The sequence below is a fragment of the Hylaeus anthracinus genome, unplaced genomic scaffold, assembly GCF_026225885.1.
Source record: "Hylaeus anthracinus isolate JK02 unplaced genomic scaffold, UHH_iyHylAnth1.0_haploid 12001, whole genome shotgun sequence".
Taxonomy (NCBI): domain Eukaryota; kingdom Metazoa; phylum Arthropoda; class Insecta; order Hymenoptera; family Colletidae; genus Hylaeus; species Hylaeus anthracinus.
The window spans coordinates 21,697,161-21,719,211 of record NW_026534348.1 but is presented as its reverse complement, the minus strand read 5'-3'; the positions used below and the strand labels follow the sequence as shown (position 1 = coordinate 21,719,211).

At 33.3% G+C, this 22,051-nt stretch overlaps 2 protein-coding genes across 6 annotated transcripts in view; one reads left to right on the top strand and one right to left on the bottom strand.

Moving 5' to 3' along the window:
• The window catches only part of LOC128891250 (uncharacterized), a 256,897-nt gene that overhangs the window by 83,375 nt on the left and 151,471 nt on the right, over positions 1 to 22,051 (bottom strand). The gene's annotated exons all lie outside the window — the stretch shown is intronic.
• On the top strand, positions 4,603 to 8,355 carry LOC128891249 (uncharacterized). Its single transcript, XM_054150640.1, has 2 exons — positions 4,603 to 6,254; positions 7,850 to 8,355. Exon 1 carries the CDS (start codon positions 5,116 to 5,118, stop codon positions 6,100 to 6,102), a length of 987 nt encoding a protein of 328 aa, XP_054006615.1. The 5' UTR covers positions 4,603 to 5,115; the 3' UTR covers positions 6,103 to 6,254; positions 7,850 to 8,355.

The window sequence follows — 22,051 nt, the reverse complement described above, 5'->3', positions numbered from 1 at the left end:
CAGATTTTTATATGTTGGCTTACGTAGACTCTCTTCAGGAAACAATGATTATGTACAACATCTAAAGTGAACTTCAGTGTAATAATTGTTCTTAAGAGGTCTTTCTCGAGGCAGCTGTATTATAGAAGTCTTGACCGAACAGACATTTCTAGTCACCGAGTATAGTTTTAAAAATCTAAAAAAGTTGGAGAATATAGTCTTATTCGTTACCTTTATTTATCTATTTTTTAAAAATACCATAACATTGAAATTGGCCGAATGAAAATCATTTAAAGATAGTACTGAATGTAAAACTGAACGAACAATGGAACATATCATAATACATGGCTAAAAGACAGCAGAACTTAAAAGACTCTCTCTACCTAAAAGACAACGAGTCAATACAAAATTTAGAATTTGCTTCATTAGCAAAAACAAATCCACTGTACAATAATAGACTAAAAACCTAGACCTGTGTTGCTAATAACTCATTCTGCTTTTGATGAGACGTTACGTATTTGATTAAAACAGAAATTGATTTGAAAAATACAAACTTTTCATTCATTTAAAATAGATAAAACGAAGAGAATCCTAAACGCGAAATTCCCATTAACAACAGGAAATGATGAAAGTGATACGGCCTTCGAGACCGATCTTGACGTTCCGTTCCGAACAGTTTTATGGTTAAGAGCCATCATATCCCGTGTATTCTTCGCAACGTATGACATCTGAGAGCAGTCTCCTTTTTTCTCGTGTAAGATCAATTCGAGAATCCCTGAGATACGATCTGGTAGCTCGTCTGGGAAACGAATCGTCGTGAGAGCGATTTTCACATTAATCGAATACCGTATTGCGAATCTTTGTCTTCCACGTCAGTCGTTTTCGATCGCTCGACCATACAGGATCGACGATTCGCTTTGTCAACGTGTCGAGTTGTGATGCGGTTGAGAAGATATCAGATTGGCGACTAAGTAAATTGCGGATTTCATCAATAAATGGCGGTAGTAAAACTTTTAAATATATTTACATATTAGGAGGTTGCATCGAAAGCCGCTGATTTTTCGTGTTTTTTGAACATTTATTTCAATAGTAAAGTATTATACACTGCGATGCATAACTGTAGCACCACTGATATTATTAAGATTTTTTAAACTTAAAAGAAAAATTCGAAGAAAGTAGTTGGATAATATGAAAAAGCGACGTAAATAATTAATTTCAGAGGAAATATACTGAAGTTGTTGTAGATGAGACAATGATCACTATAGTTATTTACTTTTTAAATTAAGCGCCACTGTAAGACTCGTTTTTGTGTTACTATGTAGTTTTTAAGTTACTAGATTAAGTTTCGTTTTTGTTCAAGGTTTTATTCTTTTGTTTTTATCAGTCTTTTTTTCGGTCTTAAGGAGAAGATCACACACGGCAATTAATTATAAAGTAATCTTCATATTATCAAGTAATCTTTTCAAACAACTCCTAACCTGAATAATATCAACAGAAGTAGTCTAAGCATATATCGATACAAAGTCGAAAAACATTATAGAATCGGTGCAAAACTATAGCACCACCTTCATTGTCATCACACTTCAACCGTGTTTGTCACCAAATTTTCATCTAATTCAGAGTTGTATTTATTAATTAATACAATGCACGCGGTAAGTATCTTATTGAGAAAGAGCAAGATGAAATTTTAGCTTACAACAAACTAGAACTGGGAATTAGGTCCTAAAGTAATATCAAATTTTTTACGTAATCCGTCGAAATATGGCCAAAATGAAAAAGGAGGACCTAAGAAGAAACTGTTCCCACGTGCTGAGAGGCAGATTATTAAAATTGGGAGCAATAGTTTGAAAAGCGGTCGGGAAATTGCAACGGAATCTAAACTCGAAGTGTCGCGTTGGACCATTCAACGCGTCTTTAGAAGGAATCCAAACATTGCCAGACAAAAACTAATTTCAGCACCCGTTCTTTCTAAACGCTACAAAATAGCAAGAATGAAATACGCCCGCGGAAACATGAATACAAACTGGGATCATATAAGTTTAATGTTAATCGACAAATTAAGAGGTGACATTGTTTTCGGCTGCACTTTACTTTGGCGGACCTAAAATTTTTAAGTTTCTTTTACATAATCCTGTAGATTTTGTCGAGAAAAATCCGGAAATGCTAGTTTTAAAGCGAGAAATCCACTAGTTCAGAAGTTATGAGCAGTTAAAAGTGGCATTTTACCGTATTTGACTGACACTTTCGGCGCCATATTGTCTTGTACCTTGTCGGTAAAACAGATTCTCAAGTGGCGGACTACATTATGTACTACTTTTATATTGTTATGCCTATTTTTGAAAACTGCCATATTTCGAATTAACAGAGTTGGTTTAGGACCTATTTTCTCGGGAGGGGGTGCAGGAAGAGGGCCGCAGCCCTAGAGTACGAATTCAACTTTTGAATTGCCTGACAAATACGGTAAAAAGGTTCACCTTTAACTGCTCATAACTTCTGAACCAGTGGATTCCTCGCATGAAAACTAACATTTTTGGATTCCACTCGCTAAAATCTACAGGCTTCTGTAAAAAAAACTTGAAAATTGTAGGTCCCCCAAAGTAAAGTTTTCCGTGTTTTCTTCCATTTAACGTTCTTCGTTAGGTAATATTTTCCGATGAGAAAAAGTTTAATCTCGATGGCCCAGATGGGTTTAATTGTTATCGGAGAAATCTACGAAAAGATCCAAAATATTTCTCTAAAACCAATTTTGGAGGGGGAATGTTAATGGTATGGGCTGCGTTTTGCTCGAGTGGCAAGCTGGAATTAGCGTTTCCTTCATCCAGAATGAATAGTTTAGACTATATTGAAATATTTGAGAACAATTTGTTGCCGTTTATTCATTCGAAGAACCACATTACTTGGACGTATCAACAAGATAATGCCCCAATATCCAAAAGTCGAGCAACACTAAGGTGGTTTCAAACACTTAATATAAATTTATTAAAGTGACCAGCATACTCCCCGGATCAAAATCCGATGGAAAATTTATGAGGTATGATGGTAAGGCGTATTTATGCACACAACCAATCATTTTCGAATATTTCGCAGTTAAAAGAAGCTGTACTAAAATCCTGAAATGAAATTAACGATGAAATGTTGAAAAAACTAGTTGGGAGTATGGCAAGTCGCATTTTTGAGTTAATCGAGAAGAAAGGAGGTCCTACTCATTATTAAATCATTCCCTTTTATTCATTTGAATTATTATTTAATCATTACATTACAATTTAATATTGTTATTATTAGACTGCGGAAGTTTATGCAAATGCATATTTTTATAGAAAATAGTTAAAAGTATGGGACCTAGACAGAAATTTGTTTTGAAATTAGAATGCTATAAAAATATATTTTTTATTTTGCATATTTTGCATATTTATGTTTAAAAACATATGCAATGATATATTGCATATATATCGTTTCGTTTCGTTTATCACCATACTTTCGTATCATAATTGTGTAGTGTTTACACAAATACAGGCCATATGGAACCATATTTCTGAAACCTTGTGTTGCTAATCGACCGTTAGGTGTGACAGTTTGTATTTCGAATTTGAATACTTCAGTTCAATTATCGCAGTCAATGTGATCTCTGTGAAGAAATGAACATATTTAAGTGTCTCTTAATTCTCTAAAAATGCCGAAAGTTAGAAAAAGTAGAAAAGTATTAATGCTAAGTTGGATAAAAAACGATTCCAATTTTGTTATTAATGACTACGACAATAATGATAACGATGACAGAAGCATTTATTGTAAAATTTCCAATAAAAATGTGAAGTGTGGAACAAAATCGCATTTAGATCAACACATAAATACCGGCACACATAAGAGGAAAATCGAATAAACTGGTAATTCATGTGAAACAGAGGAACATATGAATAGTATAATACATCTAAAAAGTATTCCTGGTGATTGCGGTGAAAAGATTAGAAAAAAATGTAAAAGAACTTTAGAAAAGAATGTAGGATTTTCTACATTACCGAAAATTTTTAATATTTTAAATAACGAGGGCGTTTAAGGACCAATAAGTGTGCCGGAACAATGTTGTTTTAAATTTAAATACGCACCGATTACTTCGTGTGGCGTAGAGCGATCGTTCTCCGCGTATAAATTAATTGTAACAGACAAACGCCACCAACTAACACTATTAAATTTGGAAAAAATGCTCATAATCTAGAGACGCGGTAGCGTCTTGGCGCCAAGTACATGAAAAATTATCTGGCGTTGGAGTTACCACGTATCTTTTACAAGAGAGATGGTCCATTCAAACCTAACCTGAAACTTCTTTCATGAATATCTCAACACGCCTGCAATATTTTCTAAATTTAAATGCATTTTTCTGATGTGAACCGCATATAAGCTTCCGAATAAAACCAAAATCAATAAAATCGGTCCACGTACAACTGAGATATCGTAATATCATGCCATAAATCTGTCAGAAATGGTATTTTTCGTATGATTTCCCCGTCGTCAACCCTTAGCCAATAGGAGCTAAGCAAAAGACGAGTGTCGTTCGTCGGCTCTCGGAATCATTCGGTTCGGCATTGCTCGTCGGCCATCGAGTGTCGAGAGTCGAAACAGATGTCATCATTCATAAGCTGCCAAGTGTCAAAAGTTTTTACACTATTGCATTATTAATTATATTTCGCCCTCGTTCTCAATATTACAACATGTAGTTCCCTCTTCTTCCCGACATTGGTCACAGCGATTTTAGAGAAAAAACAAAAGATGGGATGTGCCGTGCGTCACAGCCCGTGCCCACGAAGCACACGGCAACCATCGACGCTAATTCTTTCTCGCTGTGCGACAGAGGTCACTTCGCGAACGTAAAAGTGTAATATTGTGCCATGGGAAAACATAGAGCAGAAGTGAATGTGGAAACTCTGCATAAGCAGATGGAGTTGTTGAAGGCTGAAATGAAGAAATTAAAGGAAGGAAGCATGTCTGATGATGGTGAGTGTAAAATTAAAATATCCATCAAGCGCCTGTACGAGCGACAGGACAATGATCGGTCATTCGATGGCATGTACACGAGCGGTGCAACATTCGAATTATATTAGATGAATAACTTTCAAATGAAAACGTAGCGCATGCACGAGCGGCATGACAGTTTTTTGTTTTACGCGCACAACACATGCGCAAGTTTTAAACGCATGGCGCTGTCTCTTGGTTACAGGTAGCATAGAATCGGAAAGCTCGATTCAGAGTGATACAGTTATGGAGGAAATTAATAATGGAAATGATAAAGAAAATGTGATTGATAAGCCGAATGTGGAAGAGGCGGATACCTTGGAAGATGAGTTGAATGAGGATTGCTTGGCTGCTCTAGGAGCAGACCCTACAGTAGATTGTACAAAGCAGGTAAAACTGCATAATTCCATTAGTAAAAGATGGTCTCATTGGTTTTTCAAAGGGTTTAAGGACGTGGAAAAAGAAAGATTAATAGCCAAATATCCGGCACCGGGAAACTTACAACCACCCAAGCTAAATGCAGAAATTGCTGCATTTCTAATGCAATCTTCGGTTAAACGCGATTCACATTTCATGCAAAGGCAAAAATTGGCAACGTCTACTTTGGCAATATTAGGTGCCATGTTCAATAGCGTAATAGATGAAAAAGATGGTGTAGACAAAATTGATTTTGTGAAAAAAATTAATGATGCCGCAAAATTGATAAACCAGCTAGTCTTCGATCAGACGGAGGCTAGAAAGGCTTTCATTTTACCAGGCGTTGATAGGCATAAGAAGGCGATTCTGACTAATACCCAAACAGATGAATATGTGTTTGGGAGTAATTTAAAGGAAAGGATAAAAGAAGCGAAAGCGTTGGAGAAGATTGGGCAGGATATAAAACAGGCTGGATCATCTAGACCATTGAGGCCAGTGAATAATTTAAACTGGAGCGGCCCACAAACGACGAAGCCGGCGTTTTTGCGAATGGGCCAAGGAAATCATCCGGCAAATTCAAGGCCACGACCGTTCTTCAAGAACAAGCAATTTCTTTACAACTCGAGGGTAAAGAATCAGAATCGGTACATACCAAGAGACAGAGCAGTGCAGAACCGAAGAGATCAAGAAGGGAGGATATAAATGTAGGTATTGCAGGGAGATTAAAGAAATTTTATAATAATTAGGAAAAAATCACCGACGATAAGGTTGTTTTGGACTGTATCAAAGGGTACAAATTGAAATTTGAGAGAACGAGGATACAAGTGAATAAGCTTAAAGTAAGCATTGATTCGGTAAGTGAAATGAGGAAGTATGAACGAGCAGTTGAATTATTAAAGAAAAAGAGAGTTATAGAGAAATGTCAACCAGTTAAAAATCAGTTCATATCAAGTTATTTTTTAAAACCTAAGGCAAATGAATCATATAGATTTATATTGAATCTGAAAAGGTTGAATGAATTTATTAAAAGTAATCATTTTAAGATGGAAAGTATAAAAACTGTCACTAATTTGGTTTTTCCTGGTGATTTTATGAGTAACATAGATTTACAGGATGCACTTTTTAGTTCCGGTAAGAAAAAGTAGTAGAAAATACTTGAGATTTGAGTTTGATGGCGAATTATACCAGTTTACGTGTCTACCAAATGGTTTGTCTACGTGTCCCTTTATATTTACAAAACATATGAAACCAGTGATAAAATTATTAAGATCAAAAGGATTTTTCTCTGTTCTATATCTAGACGATATTCTGTGTATTGCGGATTCATATAAAAATTGTCAGATTAATGTGAAGGAGACAAAGAAGTTGTTAAAAGAGTTAGGTCTTCTTATAAATTATACCAAAAGTAATTTAATTCCGTCATTGCGATGTAAATAGCTAAGATTTGTAATAGACTCGGATAAATGCCTCGCTGAAATTACACAGGAAAAAAGAGAAAAGTTAAAGGGACTGGTTCAGTATTTTTGAAGATTTGAAATTTGTACAATTCGGGAATTGGCGCGACTTATTGGCTCCTTAAAAGGAAAAATTTAGAGTGCTAGTAAATAATAATAATGACTATGGAAGGATCATGAGGGCTCCAAAGACTATATTACCGGACTTGAATTGGTGGGAAAGTCATTTGAATACGGCTGTGAATCCTATAAAAACCAATGACTTTGTGGTTGAAATTTTTACAGACGCATCTGACAGTGGTTGGGGTGCAACTGATGGGGTTAATAAAATTTATGGGTTCTGGAATGATAGAGAGAAACTACTATCGATTAATTTCAGAGAACTTTTAGCAGTTAAGTTAGCTCGTTAGGTTTGGCCGGGGAGTTAAATAATTGTCAAATATTACTAAGAATAGACAATACTACAGCTATTGCCTACATAAATAAAATGGGTGGTACGAGGTTGTACAAATATAACAAGTTGGCAAAAGAGATTTGGAAATGGGCTGAGGAAAAGAAAAATTTCTTATTTGCTTCATATATATCGTCTGTTGATAATGTGGTGGCGGATAAACTGTCGAGAATCGAAAGTAATGATACTGAATGGGAATTGGCTAGTTATGCATTTAATAAGATTATAAACAAATTTGGAATTCCGGAAGTAGACTTATTTGCATCAAAATTTAATAATAAATGCAATAGATTCTTCTCTTGGTTGCTGGATGATAAGGTAGAGAAAATTGATGCGTTTACGGTTAAATGGACGAATTTAAATTTTTACGCCTCCCCACCATCCAGTTTAATTCTGAAGGTTCTAACAAAGATAAAAATGATAAAACACGGGGGATAATGGTAGTACCGAACTGGCTTAACCAACCTTGGTATCCGTTACTGTTGGAATTACTAGTATCAGAAGTAGTGATATTCGAACCCAATAAAAATTTATTGTCATGCAGGGCAGGCTGTCACCCAAGATACCATCACCTGTCTTGAATAGCAGGAATAGTATCATCAAGGCGTTCGAGATCATGAAAGTCCCTCACGCCTCAATGGAGATTTTATTGACATCCTTGTCGGCAGCCACATATTTATAACCATAAATGTGGTGAAGATTTAGTAATAAGACGGTTTTTTAAAGGTATTGGCCACCAAGACCAAACTATAACTTTACCTGGGATGTATCCGTTGTTTTAAATTACTTAAGAACATTAGATCCCTTGTCGGGTTTAAGTTTACAAGATTTAACGTATAAAACGGTGACTTTAATAGCCGTATGTACCGCCCATAGGGTCCAGACGCTAGCCAGTATTAAAGTAAGAAATGTTAGAAATACGGAAGCAGGATTAGAAATAAGAATACCAGATGTGATAATAACATCAGATCGGAATCGTTACCAGCCACTATTATATTTACCAAGATTCTCTAATGATAAAAGACTGTGTGTGGCATTGGTGATTGAATATTATATCTAGAGACGCGGTAGCGTCTCGACGTCAAGTACCGCGTATCTTTTACTCGAGAAAACGCGATTCCAACCTAACCCAAAACTTCTGTCATTAATATCTCGTCACGCCTGCTGTATTTTCTAAATCTAAAGGCATTTTTCTAATGTAAATCGCATATAAGCTTTTCAATCAAACCAAAATCAATAAAATCGCTCTATGTACAACTGAGATATCGTAGATTTTTCTTCTGATTCTGATTCTGATTCTTATTCTTATTCTTTTCGTCAACACTTAGCCAATAGGAGCTAAGGCCATTCGTCGATTTGTCGACTCTCGGAATCAGTCGGGAAGGCTCGTCGGTCGGAATTTTAATATGGCTGTCACTCATGCCGCTCGTTCATTTCTAACCTGTAACTATCAGTTTGGATTTGTGACATTTGGTTTCTTGCAACAAGACTTTCTGACATGCATTGTGCGTACTTTTGAAAACTTAAAGGACTGAAACTGGAATTGTAATACAATAAATTGTGCGTTACCAATAGTAGATCCCTTTGTACATTTTCCTACTTTATTTATTAACATTTAAATTTGTTACAACAAAATTTTCTGCCACGCGTTGTGCATACTTGTGAAATTTATTCTAATACAATAAATTGTGCGTTACACATAGTGGATCTCTTTCTTTATTTCTCATTTCATGTTTAACACATCAATTTCTAGCAACAAGACTTTCTCCCTTGCGTTCTTTGTGCTTTTGAAAACTTAAAGGACTGAATCTGGTATTGTAATATAATAAATTGTGCGTTATTCATATGACATTAATTTTATTTGTAAATAACACATACAAACCTTATTTTATTATAGTAAGCATAGAGTCTACAATATACATAATGTGTCTGAAGCCAGATAAAGGAAAGAGACCAGCTTCAGTCCCTTAAGTTTCCAAAAGTATACAGAACGCATGGCAGGATGACTCACTGCAAGAAATTTAAATGTTAAAGATGAAGCGAGAAATGAAAAAAGAAATCAACTATTTGTAACGCATAATTTATTGTATTAGAATAAAGTTCAAAAGTACGCAGAACGCGTGGCAGAAAGTCTTGTTGCAAGCAATTTAAATGTTTATGTTTAAGTGAAAATAAAAAAAAGTGATCCACTATTTATAACGCACAATTTATCGTATTGCAATATCAAATTCAGTCCTTAGAATTTTCAAGTGTACACACAATGCATGACAGAAAGTTTTGTTGCAAGAAATTTAAATAATAAGAAAATGAACAGAGATCCACTATTTGTAACATATAATTTATTGTATTACAATAATATAGAAAAAGAGAGGTCAGATTAAGTTCTTTAAGTTTTTAAAAGTACGCATAACACATGACAGAAAGTCTTGTTCCCAGAAATTTAAATGTTACTGATAAAGTAATTACAATAATATAGAAAATGGGAGATTAGTTTGAATCCTTTAAGGTTTCAAAAGTACGCAGAACGCATTGCAGGATGTCTCATTGCAAAAAATTTATTAAAGAAGAAATGAGAAATGAATAAAGAGATCAACCATTTCTAACGCACAATTGCTATTAGAATACAATTCATACGTTCACAGAACGCATGGTAGAAAGTCTTGTAACAAATTAAATAATGAGAAAATGAGAAAAGGAACAGAGATCCACTATTTGTAATACATAATTTATTGTATTACAATAATATAGAAAAAGAGAGGTCAGACTTAGTCCTTTAAATTCTCAAAAGTACGCGCGACACATGAGAGAAAGTCTTGTTGCATTTAAATGTTACTGAAAAGTGATTACATTTTTTCTTTAATTTTCTTGCAATGAGACTTCCCGCAATGCGTTCCGCGTACTTTTGAAACCTTAAAGGATTCAAATTGATCTCCCATTTTCTATTATTTGAAGTCATTCACTGTAGAAATTATCTTTGTAAAAAGAAGTGAGATCACCATAAAAAACTTCAAAAAAGTAAAAAAATTACGCCAAGTACATGAAAAAGTACAGGACTTAAAGAGTAATCATAGAAAAATAGAAGATCCTCCTAAAAAAATTCAAGAAAGTAGAAAAAGAAGTGAAATCGAAATGAGCTGGCAGTACATGAAGGTGCTTTCCAGCAAAGTGAAAAGGTGACACTGTATAACACAATGAAAAATTCGGTGCTTTCCAACTATGCGCAGCTAAAATGCTGTGTTCAACAGTGCTGACGTTCAGACCCTAATGACAACTCATGCAAAGTGACTGCTCCGCACTTTGGAGGTGAAATGAAGAAGCTAAATAGTGTATCAACCACAAACTGAGACTGTTCAGATATTTGCCTAGATGTCCGTGGCCTGGAAGTCAAAGGCTTTCAAATTTTTCGTGCATATTTTGCATATGCATGTTACATATTTATCGTGCATAAACTTCCGCAGTCTAGTTATTATGTTATAATTCCATTGGTGGTATAGTTGTAAACCCATGAAATATCTATAGTATATTAGTTGTCTTAAATGAATGTTGTGTTCGCCGTTTCATCATTGCTATAATATATTTTTCACACAATACTATTAAAAATTAGAAATTATTAATTAAATCTACAAAGCGCACGAAAATGGTAGCGGTGCTATAGTTATGCACCGTAGTGTATATGTATAAAAATATCAATCGAAATATTTGCCCTCAAAAGCTACTACTTTTCCCCACTTTTCTGGGAAAAGTTGAATTCCGCGACGAAAGAACGGTTTATCTTTCGAGCTTATCCATTCAGCAATCCAATTTCCAACTTCATCGTAATTACAGAAATGTGTGTCTTCCGAACCATGTTGCATTGATCTGAACAAATTATAATCACTTGGGGGCCAGTCGGGAGAGTAGGCTAGGTGAGGGAAAATCTCTTCAAAATAAGATACAAGAATGAAAGCAATTAAAAAGAATATTTTTAGTGAAAGATTGAATATAGAAAAATATGAATGTTTTTGAATTTTGTATAGAGCACTCTATTTATTGTCATACTAGCGGAGAAGAAATCAGAGATCAGGAATATCAAGTCTATTCGAAAAGAGGAAAGATACAGACTGAATATATCAAATGATGAAGACGGAATTAATCGTCTGATATATGTTGGTGGAGCATTCCTAAAAATTACCATTAACTTTGATTGATACAAACAGGAAGACATCAGCAATATAAAATATTGTATCTCATTTAAGGTATCACAAATAAATCATCCGCTTCGTTAGCTAGAATAAATGAACTACAGAGATCGTCAATTTGCATTCGTAAACCTGCTGGTCAGGTATGCATAAAGATTTTTCAATTTAAATCTGCATTGGAAACAAGAAATTCTTTCTCGCTATGTTACGTGTAATCAATAACAGTGAAAAAATCGCTAAGTACGGTGAATTTTCCAGATCATCATTAATCCAGACGTATTAATCATCAAACGTGTACTTCAACAGAAAGATCAAAACATTTATCAATTTTATCACTGTTGTAGATTTTTAAGGTAAAGTAAAAAGTAAAATTTGCTATTCTCTAATGGATGCTGACACTCCAAGAAACTTTCAATTGTATTAACAGAATGTAATTATTCAATATAAATTAAATAAAAAAAAAGAGTTTCTATAGTGGTTGCGATATTAAAAGCACTAAAAAAGTTTATTTCAAAATTGTACGCTTTATGCTTAAATTTATATTTTCTGTAAATCTATTCAAGTTACGATATGACATGCTTTATCATACGTGCTTTGATACTTTGACATAATTCAGAAAACTAGATGATTTTATAAAGTTTTCAAACTCCGTTGTATTAAGGTACCTTCAAGCTTAAATCTGGTAACATTATATTTTTAATATATATTGCATAAGCTTACACTCTTCCTCTTGACAATTGCATATTCAAAATTTAAACCAATTAAAATTTCATATTTTCATAATACTCTACCTTATCGAAAGTATTTATTTAATACTAAATATTCGTCGTACTCTGCCATTTGATGGTTCCTCCAAAGTACACATTCTCAAAGTGTGTTATTTTATTTTTTGTCTAATTAGAAGCGAATTTGATACGAAATCGCAAATTGTTAAGTTGGAAGAGTTCAGCGTTGACGATCTCGCATTGATTTTGCAATTCAATAGTGAATTCAAGAGGAAAATTCCTACATAACGCAGCACGAGGTGACGTTATGTTTGCTGGTACGCAATTATCAGAGATGTGCGCAGCAGAGCCGTATCTCGTTAATTAGATTTTTTCTTCATTAGACCTGTTCCGAACAGAACGAGCTTCGGTGCCACTATACAAAATTAACGAACGAGAAACGAACGTCCACGTTTAGGAATGAAGGTCAATCGCGTTTGCGCCTTGGCAGTGGATTCACCGTTAATGACGTCGTTGATGACCATTGCACCCAATTCAAATACGTGTTACGCAATCCACACTGTATACAGTCAGTTTATTCTCTCCCTGTGTATACGTACATGTGCAATTTTGCGATTTTTCAGTAATCTAAGACGAGCCATTTCTCAATTCTGGCGATTTAGTAAAATATCGATTCATTTCCGGATGTAGGGTGTAACAGTAACTTAAAGAGAGCTTGGAGACTGTATCCTGTAAATATAACCTTCTCAATTTTGATACTATTGGATTATTGGCGTAGAACGTTCATTCGAGTTGCTGTCATCTTGAGCTGCTTTACTTGGTTTTGCCTTATTCTAGAATCTAGACGTTCAAACACCATTCTGGGAAACTGGAACAAATTACAGCTCTCTCTTCTAAGAAAAAATACAAGACATTTATACGTGAAAAAGTTGAATATTGTAATTGAGAATTGTTTCGTTTCATAATGCAATTATTTTGTTTGGTGTAATTATACAACTGTGGCATTCACTTACATTTGATTCTTCAATGAAACCATATATTTCATTTCAACCGACTTCGAAAAAGGAGGACAATACTCATTACATAAATTGATTCTTCTCGTTATTGTATATAAAATGTCAAAAAGTATTAACCCTTTGCACTCGAGGCCTTTTTTTCTGGTATCTACCAGCAACTCGAGATGCTTTCGAAAATGAGATCTCTAATTTGAGATTTGCGAATCAGATCACCTTTGCATCAACGACAATCATTTTATTGACACTTCGATTTCCAAATAAATTAAACCTAAAGAAAACCTAGTGGTGACTAAGAGTCACCTCTCGAATCCAAAGGGTTAAGATAAAAATAATTTTTTGAAAAAAAAATGTAACCGACTTCAAAAAAGGTACAGTGAAAAGTATGAGATAATTTCTAGTTAATTTATATGAATACGCACTAGCTCTAGATACAATTGCTTAAAATTGTGAGAAAATGCAGTGAAAAGTGTGAAATAATTTCTATTTAAACTGCATTGTTATTCACCATCGTTTCATGAATTTGGTTAAATTATTAAATACATCATATTAAATGCAATGCACCTTTTTCGGAGGCGGCGCAAAATTTAAAATTAAGTATATTCAAAATTGCCAAACTTGGTTTAACTTCCTGTCGGAGAAACAAAAAATATGGTCTTTAATTATTGCTATCATTACATCCACTTTAGACATCATATTCATTAACACTATTCAATATCGTCGCCCCCACCAAATACTATCCCAAACCTATTCATACAGTATTTCCATGGAGAGAGTTTATACATTAGCAATAATCAATATTGCCGCTCCTCCCCTCCAAAAAAGCCCCAAATCTACTCAAACTATATTTCCGTGTACATACTATATACATTAACACTTAATTCCACATAGACATAAAACATGCATTCAATATTGACGCCTCTACCAAAAGCTAACCCAAACCAGAATTAAAAATATTTGGATCTGCGCCGCCTCCGAAAAAGGTGCATTGCATTTAATATGATGTATTTAATAATTTAACCAAATTCATCAAACGATAGTGAATAACAATGCAGTTTAAATAGAAATTATTTCATACTTTTCACTGTACCTTTTTCGAAGTCGGTTAAATTTTTTTTCCAAAAAATTATTTTATTTCACTCTTTTTAGTGGCAATCTATACCAATCTATACCAATAGGTTTCATGCGGGGCCTATGCTACCGCAGGCGCTCCACCGGCATACTCGCGCTCTGATTGGTCGGGGGTTTCTGTCAATATCTCTTTAACGAAGCCTCGAACAACATTTTCGTTAAGAAAAAATTATTTCAAATCACCCCCCCCCCCCCCGAATCAACCCATTCAAGGACATCCAACATTTTTTGGACACCCTGTATAATTGCAGGTGGGATTATCAGGAATACATCTGCAACTACATGTGAAAGGATTGATTGCGTTTGGTAAATTCCTCGTCGAGCAACACCAGAGCATAGCAATTTTACACCCAACAATGATTTTAAACAATGAAAGTGTCCATAAATTTTTGCAAACGGGAATATCACGAATTCATCTATTATGAAATGCGAAAGGTTCCATCGCGCTCGGTAATTTCCTCACCGAGTTACATCATATAATAGGAATTTTGCGATAACAATAGTTATAAACAATACAGAAATTCATAAATTTTTGCATCTGTGATCATTGCGAAAACCTCTCCGGCAGCAAAATGTAAGGGGTTTCATCGATTTCATCGGTTTCAGGCCAAACATACGTGAAATAGTACGCTTTTTGCGATAAAAAGTGATATAAAGTGGTACAAAATAAGACAAGGACAAATGTTTTGCTATAGGACCAAATGGCAAATGCTCTTCCAGGTGCAAGATGTTTCAATCTGATCGGTCTATCCGTCTCGGAGTAAGAAGCAAGACAAAATGTTTCTGTTAAAAAAAAAAAAAAAAACGGGTAAAAAATGACAAATCACAAAATGTTTCTTTTACGCGACCAACTGGAAGAAATATTCGACAAGATGCAAGAGGTTTCACTCCGATTCATCAAGCCATCTCGACGTAATCGGCAAGCATACCTAAAAATCACGGTTTTTGGATAAAAATACGGGTAAAAAATGACAAATCGCAAAAGTCGTGACAGCAGAATCACCGGGGGAACATGCTCTACAAGATATAACAGGTTCCATTCCGATTGGTCAAGTCATCTCGGCGTAATCGGTGAAGAAACATAAAAAAAAAAAACATGTCGAATTGAGTAACCTCCTCCTTTTCGAAGTCGGTTGATTATCATAGAAAATGTAAATAATTCTTGTCACAACAATGGAAGTTTAAATGACATTTGATGGAAAAGTGATCGTCGTGTGAAGGCCCCATGGCATGATAAACGCGTTTTAGATATTATTTGGATGAATACATAACTGCGCAACAGAATTTCAGCAAATTTTTCGTTTCTCAGTGAAATATCCAAATCACTGAAACGAGAAATTCAATGTGTGCCCCATGTGGTAAGGGAGAAGCTGTTGAGAGAGATTTTAAATAAATTTTTAAGTGTTCTCAGACTTACAGTGGGTGTAGAAAGTATTCGTGCACCTATCAATTTCCAAAAGAAACTATGTGAAATTGTAATTTATTAACTCTTTTTTTATATACAATGATATCCTACATATTCTTGGAAATCTCTAGAATAGATATAGTACGAAAAGATTAGTTATTTTGTATAAGTGTGAAATCAACGAGAAAAAACAATAAATCGATAGAAATACAGAAGCAATAAGTATTCGTACAAGTGTTAAATTTTAAAACTTCGTTTAAAAAAAAAACGAAATTTACATTAATTTATAAATAATTAATACTTCGTGGGATTTCCTTTTGATTTCATAATTACTACAACTCTTCTAGGTATTAAATTAACTTTCATAAATGTCGATGTTATTCGGGGTGGGATCTTCTTTCATTCCTTTATTACAGCATTTTTTAAGTATTTTTTACTGGAAATTTAATGTTTTTTAATTCCTACGAAACAATAAACTGATGTGCTTATGTTACAAATTCTACTGTAAATTGTTCGTCATAAGAATCGTGCGAATACTTTTTATTGCTTCTATATTTCTATCAATTTTTCGTATTTTCCTGTTAATTTCGCAAATTATATAAACTAGTAATTGTTGTTTGAACTATATTCTAGAGATTTTCGAGAATATGTAGAATGTCATTAATTACAAAAAAAGGAGTTAAAAAACTACAATTTCACACAAAAGTTTTTTGGGAAATTGATCGATGTACGAATACATTCTACACCCACTGTAATTCTCATAGAATCCTACTTTATCTAACTAGTTAAAAGCTCGTCTTGTCCAAAGTTTCTCTCATTTAGTAATTATTCGAAGAGTCACAGTCCTACTTCCAATCAAATATGAAAATATGTCGTGGACTGTTTAATCTCTTCTTGGACAATGAATAACGCTTCGAATAAAGTGAACGAACGCTAAGTAGCGTCTATCGTCCTTGCCTGGGTGTCTATTTTCGCGCGACAACGTTATCTTTGGGTTATTGAGAAGTATTACAAATCGATGTAACATTCACAACGCCACGGCCCACGCGACGAACGCGATTGAATCGTGAGAACAACTACTGCAACTCCGGTAAAGAATGTCATGGACAAAACGTACGTACTACGCGTAGATATCTGTTTACCTAATTCCGTTGCGCAAGAACGCTTTCAGTTATTACTACGTATCCTTGCGACCATAACTACTGTCTCACACTCTCTTTGCTTCCACTGCGTGTAAGTATAAGAAAATAATTTTTGGAAACAAAAATATAACCGACTTCGAAAAATATTAAAACTGCACTAAAAAGCATGAAATAATTTCTGGTTAATTTATATGAATACTCGCCAGCTTTAGATATTATTGCCTAAAAGTATGACAAAATGCAGTGAAAAGTATGAAATAATTTCTATTTGAACTGCTTTATTACTGTTAAAGCAGACAAAAGTGAATGTACTACGTAATTTCAGAAGTCTTTGGGTATTTAGTTGTGCAACTTTGTATCAGAATGTAAATATATTCAATTGCAGTTAGCATTTTAACAGCCGTTGAAGTAAATTTTAAGAAGATGTTTAACATTTTCTAATTAAAAATAAACGGAAGAAAAGTTCATGATAGGCACACTCTGTTTTCAGAGTTTTGTAAGGAGAAACATACAGTCAGTGTAAGAAGTATTCGTACAGCAACCAATTTAAAATAAAATTGATAAGAAAAGAAATAAGAGGTTAACAGTAAAAATAATAAACTTTGATTTATGCAAATTCTACTCTAAAAATATGTAGGAATGTTGGTTAATTATTTCTTCCCTCAAAATTTATTAATAAAATAAATATATGAAGTTTTATTTTGAATTGGCTCCTGTACGAATACTTATTACACTGACTGTAGGTACTGTTCGAAATTGAAATAGAAATTGGATACAGCTGCTGCACATAAACTGATTGATTTTATGAAGAATGCATCAAGTTAATATTATCTTTAATAACAAGAGAACATCGCACAAAAATGTGACCACTCTGTAAACGATTAATAAACATAATAAACGTAAATGAAATCAGTTATTATTGGTATAAAAAACTCAGTAAGCTGATATTAATTATCGAAAATCCAAATTAACAACGCAAATAAACTAACAATAAACTAACTAATGTTCTTTAATAATAAATAATTATTAAGTCATTTTTATATCTATGAATTAGGCAATGACTTGATACATATTGTCGACTCATTGTCAATTGCAAAATTACTTAGAACGTAGACTGAAGTGGTTTCTCTTAATTCAATGTTTAAAACCAATTTTTATGAAAATTGCAAGTCAGAGACTTTTAACATTTCGAGGTTTCTTTGCATCCATCAACCTCTACATTTCGAGTTGAATCCCATTCAGAAAATGCTAATCCATGTCCGTAAACTTCCTCTTTAATACGCACCGAAGAACTATAATTTATCTAACTCAAAAAACATCGACAATCATTGATACTTGTCACCAGCATCCGGAAACTTTAATCACAGCGTAGAAATAGAAGACGAAGCCTTTACTCTCATTTCCATCCTAGGTACTTCTCAAGAATTTTATATTGGTATTGCGATCTCACGTTTCGTTTCTTTTTTACTGGGACAGGATATTGCAGGTTGTTTGGAGTCAGATCATAATACGATATGTAATTCGTCCATATGCGTGTTTAGAGGTAAACAACTACCAGACCGTGTGAAAGATAAGCGTGTTACGCAAACTGTGATCCTTGAAAATTTAAATATTATGGAGCAGTGTTTTCCAAATAGTATACTCAGACTTTTGTACTTTTGTACTTCGTAATCAAAAGAAGAGAATGAAATGAGTAGACTAAAGGAAAATAACTACATTTAAAAATGTTCAACAATCAAATTGAATTCAAAATGAAGCAATGCTATCTTTCTTCTGCTGTTACCGAATTAATAAGTAGACGTGCGTCTTATTAGTCTATGAACAATATACAGTGGGTGTAGAACGTATTCGTACACCGATCAATTTCCAAAAAAAACTATGTAAAATTGTAATTTATTAACTTATTTTTTATAAACAATGACATTCTACATACTCTAGGAAATCTCTAGAATACATAGATTACAAAAGAAAATAGCTATTTATGTAAGTTGCGAAATTAACAAGAAAAAAACAATTAATCGATAAAAATATACAGGAGAGATGGTCCATTCCAACCTAACCTGAAACTTCTTTCTTGAATATCTCAACACGCCTGCAATATTTTCTAAATTTAAAGGCATTTTTCTGATGTGAACCGCATATAAGCTTCCGAATAAAACCAAAATCAATAAAATCGGTCCACGTACAACTGAGATATCGTAATATTATGCCATAAATCTGTCAGAAATGGTATTTTTCGTATGATTTCCCCGTCGTCAACCCTTAGCCAATAGGAGTTAAGCAAAAGACGAGTGTCGTTCGTCGGCTCTCGGAATCATTCGGTTCGGCATTGCTCGTCGGCCATCGAGCGTCGAGAGTCGAAACAGATGTCATCATTCATAACCTGCCGAGTGTCAACAATTTTTACACTATTGCATTATTAATTATATTTATATCAACAAAATGTTTTCAATTTAGACTTTTTATGTAGGGTTTAATAACAAATTGCAGCCAGTGTTGTAAAGTGTTAATCGATCTTGATTACAAGGTAAGTTGTCAAAATCTGAATTGCCAGATACCTTTATTCATACAGAAAACTGTTTTAAATACAGATCCATACCACCAAAGTGTTTTGAATTTAGACTTTTTATGTAGAGCGTATAGAAATGGAGTCATTTTCTCATTTCATCATTAACATTAAAATTTCTTGCAGCAAGAAAAAAAATTGCAGGTATATATAATTATTTATAAATTGAACGAATCAGTGTTTATAATTAATAAATTATATGAAATATACATATATTTCATATTATATATATATATATTCGCTTCTATTATCCCCTCTCCCTTTATTTTACTCTATTCAATTAAAGAAACAAATAATAATTTAGACTTCTTATGTAGAGTTTACAGAAATATCAATTTTATTTTTATAAATTTAAAATAGATTCTATATAATAAATTATTTGTAAAAAGAAGTGAGATCCGATAAAAGACTTCAAAAAAGTAAAAAAATTGCGCCAAGTACATGAAAAAGTGGAGGGCTCAAGAAGTTATCATTGAAAAATAGAACATCCCCATAAAAAACTACAAGAAAATAGAAAAAGATGTGAAATCGAAATAAACTGCCGGATGATTTGCCTAGATTTCCGCGGCCTGGAAGGCAAATGCTTGGCGTGGCCAGGCAAGGTCAAGGTGTTGATAAATAAGAATTATTTTAAAACGCAAAATAATGAAAGTGTACTCATATTGTCAGAGTTTTAAACTGACAAATTATCTAAAAGCTTGCGAGAGTAAAGGTATTGGCGTCGATGAATGATTTCGTTAGAAATATTTTAAAACCCAATACAATGAAAGTGTACTCATAATATTGTCGGAGTTTTAAATTGAAAAATTATCTGAAAGTCTGTGAGAGAGAAAGTATGGGTATTGATGATCTAAGAATGCCTTGCCTGGCCACGCCAAACATTTGACTTCCAGGCCCCGGAAATCTAGGAAAATCATCTGGCAGCTTATTTCGATTTCACATCTTTTTCTATTTTCTTGTAGTTTTTTTATGAGGATCTTCTATTTTTCAATGATTACTCTTTAAGTCCTCCACTTTTTCATGTACTTGGCGTAATTTTTTAACTTTTCTATCTTAGAGACTTCCGAAAATATATAAAATATCATTCATTATAAAAAACGAAGTTAAGAAACTATAACTTCACACAAAAGTTTTTTGGGAAATTGATCGGTGTACGAATACATTCTACATCCACTGTACATAGAAAGAAATGTATTCATATTAATTCTTCATTAAAAAAGATATGTACTAAAGTATTCGTAGGCGGTATGTAAGGCCAACATTATAATTAAATAGGAACTGATACAAATATAAAGAATTTTCCAAAAAGGGATTTAGGATTTTGTTTATTAAGAACAAAATACGCCTGTCCGTATAATCGTGGTGTGCGCTTAAGCAGGGAAATAGGTTCAGGGCCGAAGAGCCCGAAAAGAAGAGCCGTAAGCTCAAAATGAAGGATATGAAGAAGAATAAGGATTGTTCTATAATGCTGGAATTGCCGATTAACTAGTAAATATTAGGTTGTCCCGAAAGTTTCTTTCGCGAGTTGTACTCAATTATTTTATGTGGTCGTGTTTATATAAATAGATAATCTAATTTCATAGATATTCATGTTGTAATAGTAATGCAGCAAAATGAATCGTGCACAATTCAGTAATGTAACATAAAACATAAAATATTATGCATGTATTACTTATTAATAAAGCGAAAGAAACTTTTAGGACAACCTAATAGTTTCAATAAATTCATTATTTCCTTGAACTTGTTGTTGCAATGAATCATTTTAAACATTGATAATTAGTTCCATTATTATAATCTATATGAACCTAAATTTGGAGTAATATCATTGTTTAAAGTATTTATTTGTTGCAAAGAAAGTTATGAAAACATGCAACAAAATTATAATCCTTTATTTAAAGACCTCTAAGAATGCAGTTTGCGATATTTAAGGGGGGAAGGTAGGTTCATATAGATGAAAGATATATCTTCAAAGTAACATGAAACCCAATTGAGTTCAGATGAAAACTGTGGCCTCCATAATATACAAAAACAGCTACGTCTGATAGTGACTTCCAATCAGAGCTAGATGAAATACGTATTTTAAATAGTAAATAGTAAATAAATATTTTATTTCTCATAAGAAATTTTTAAGATAATATTTCAAATAACATTTTATTTGAAAAACACTGAAAATATTTGTACCATAGAGCGGAATATTTTATTTTACTAAAGTATAGTGTTAAAAAAATATATATATCGAAGTGAGTAACTCCTCCTTTTTCGAAATTGGATAAAAAGTATATTAATTTTGGTAATCTAAAACGAACGAAGTACTTTCCCTCTGCATTATAAACGTACATTCAATGTAGTTCTTCAATGAATACTTCTATTAAGAATCTTCAATAAGAATCTTCATAAAATGAATGATGGAAAGAGATATTCTTCAATCGCAAGAAATCATAATATTTGCAAGAAATAGTTTCTCCATCTGTGTATCATACATACACAGTTTATTTTCAAATTAAGAACTATAGAAAATATTCTATTATATGCTTTATGTTATTAAAATGAAACATATTTTACTTTATGTGTTAGATTATCAAAATA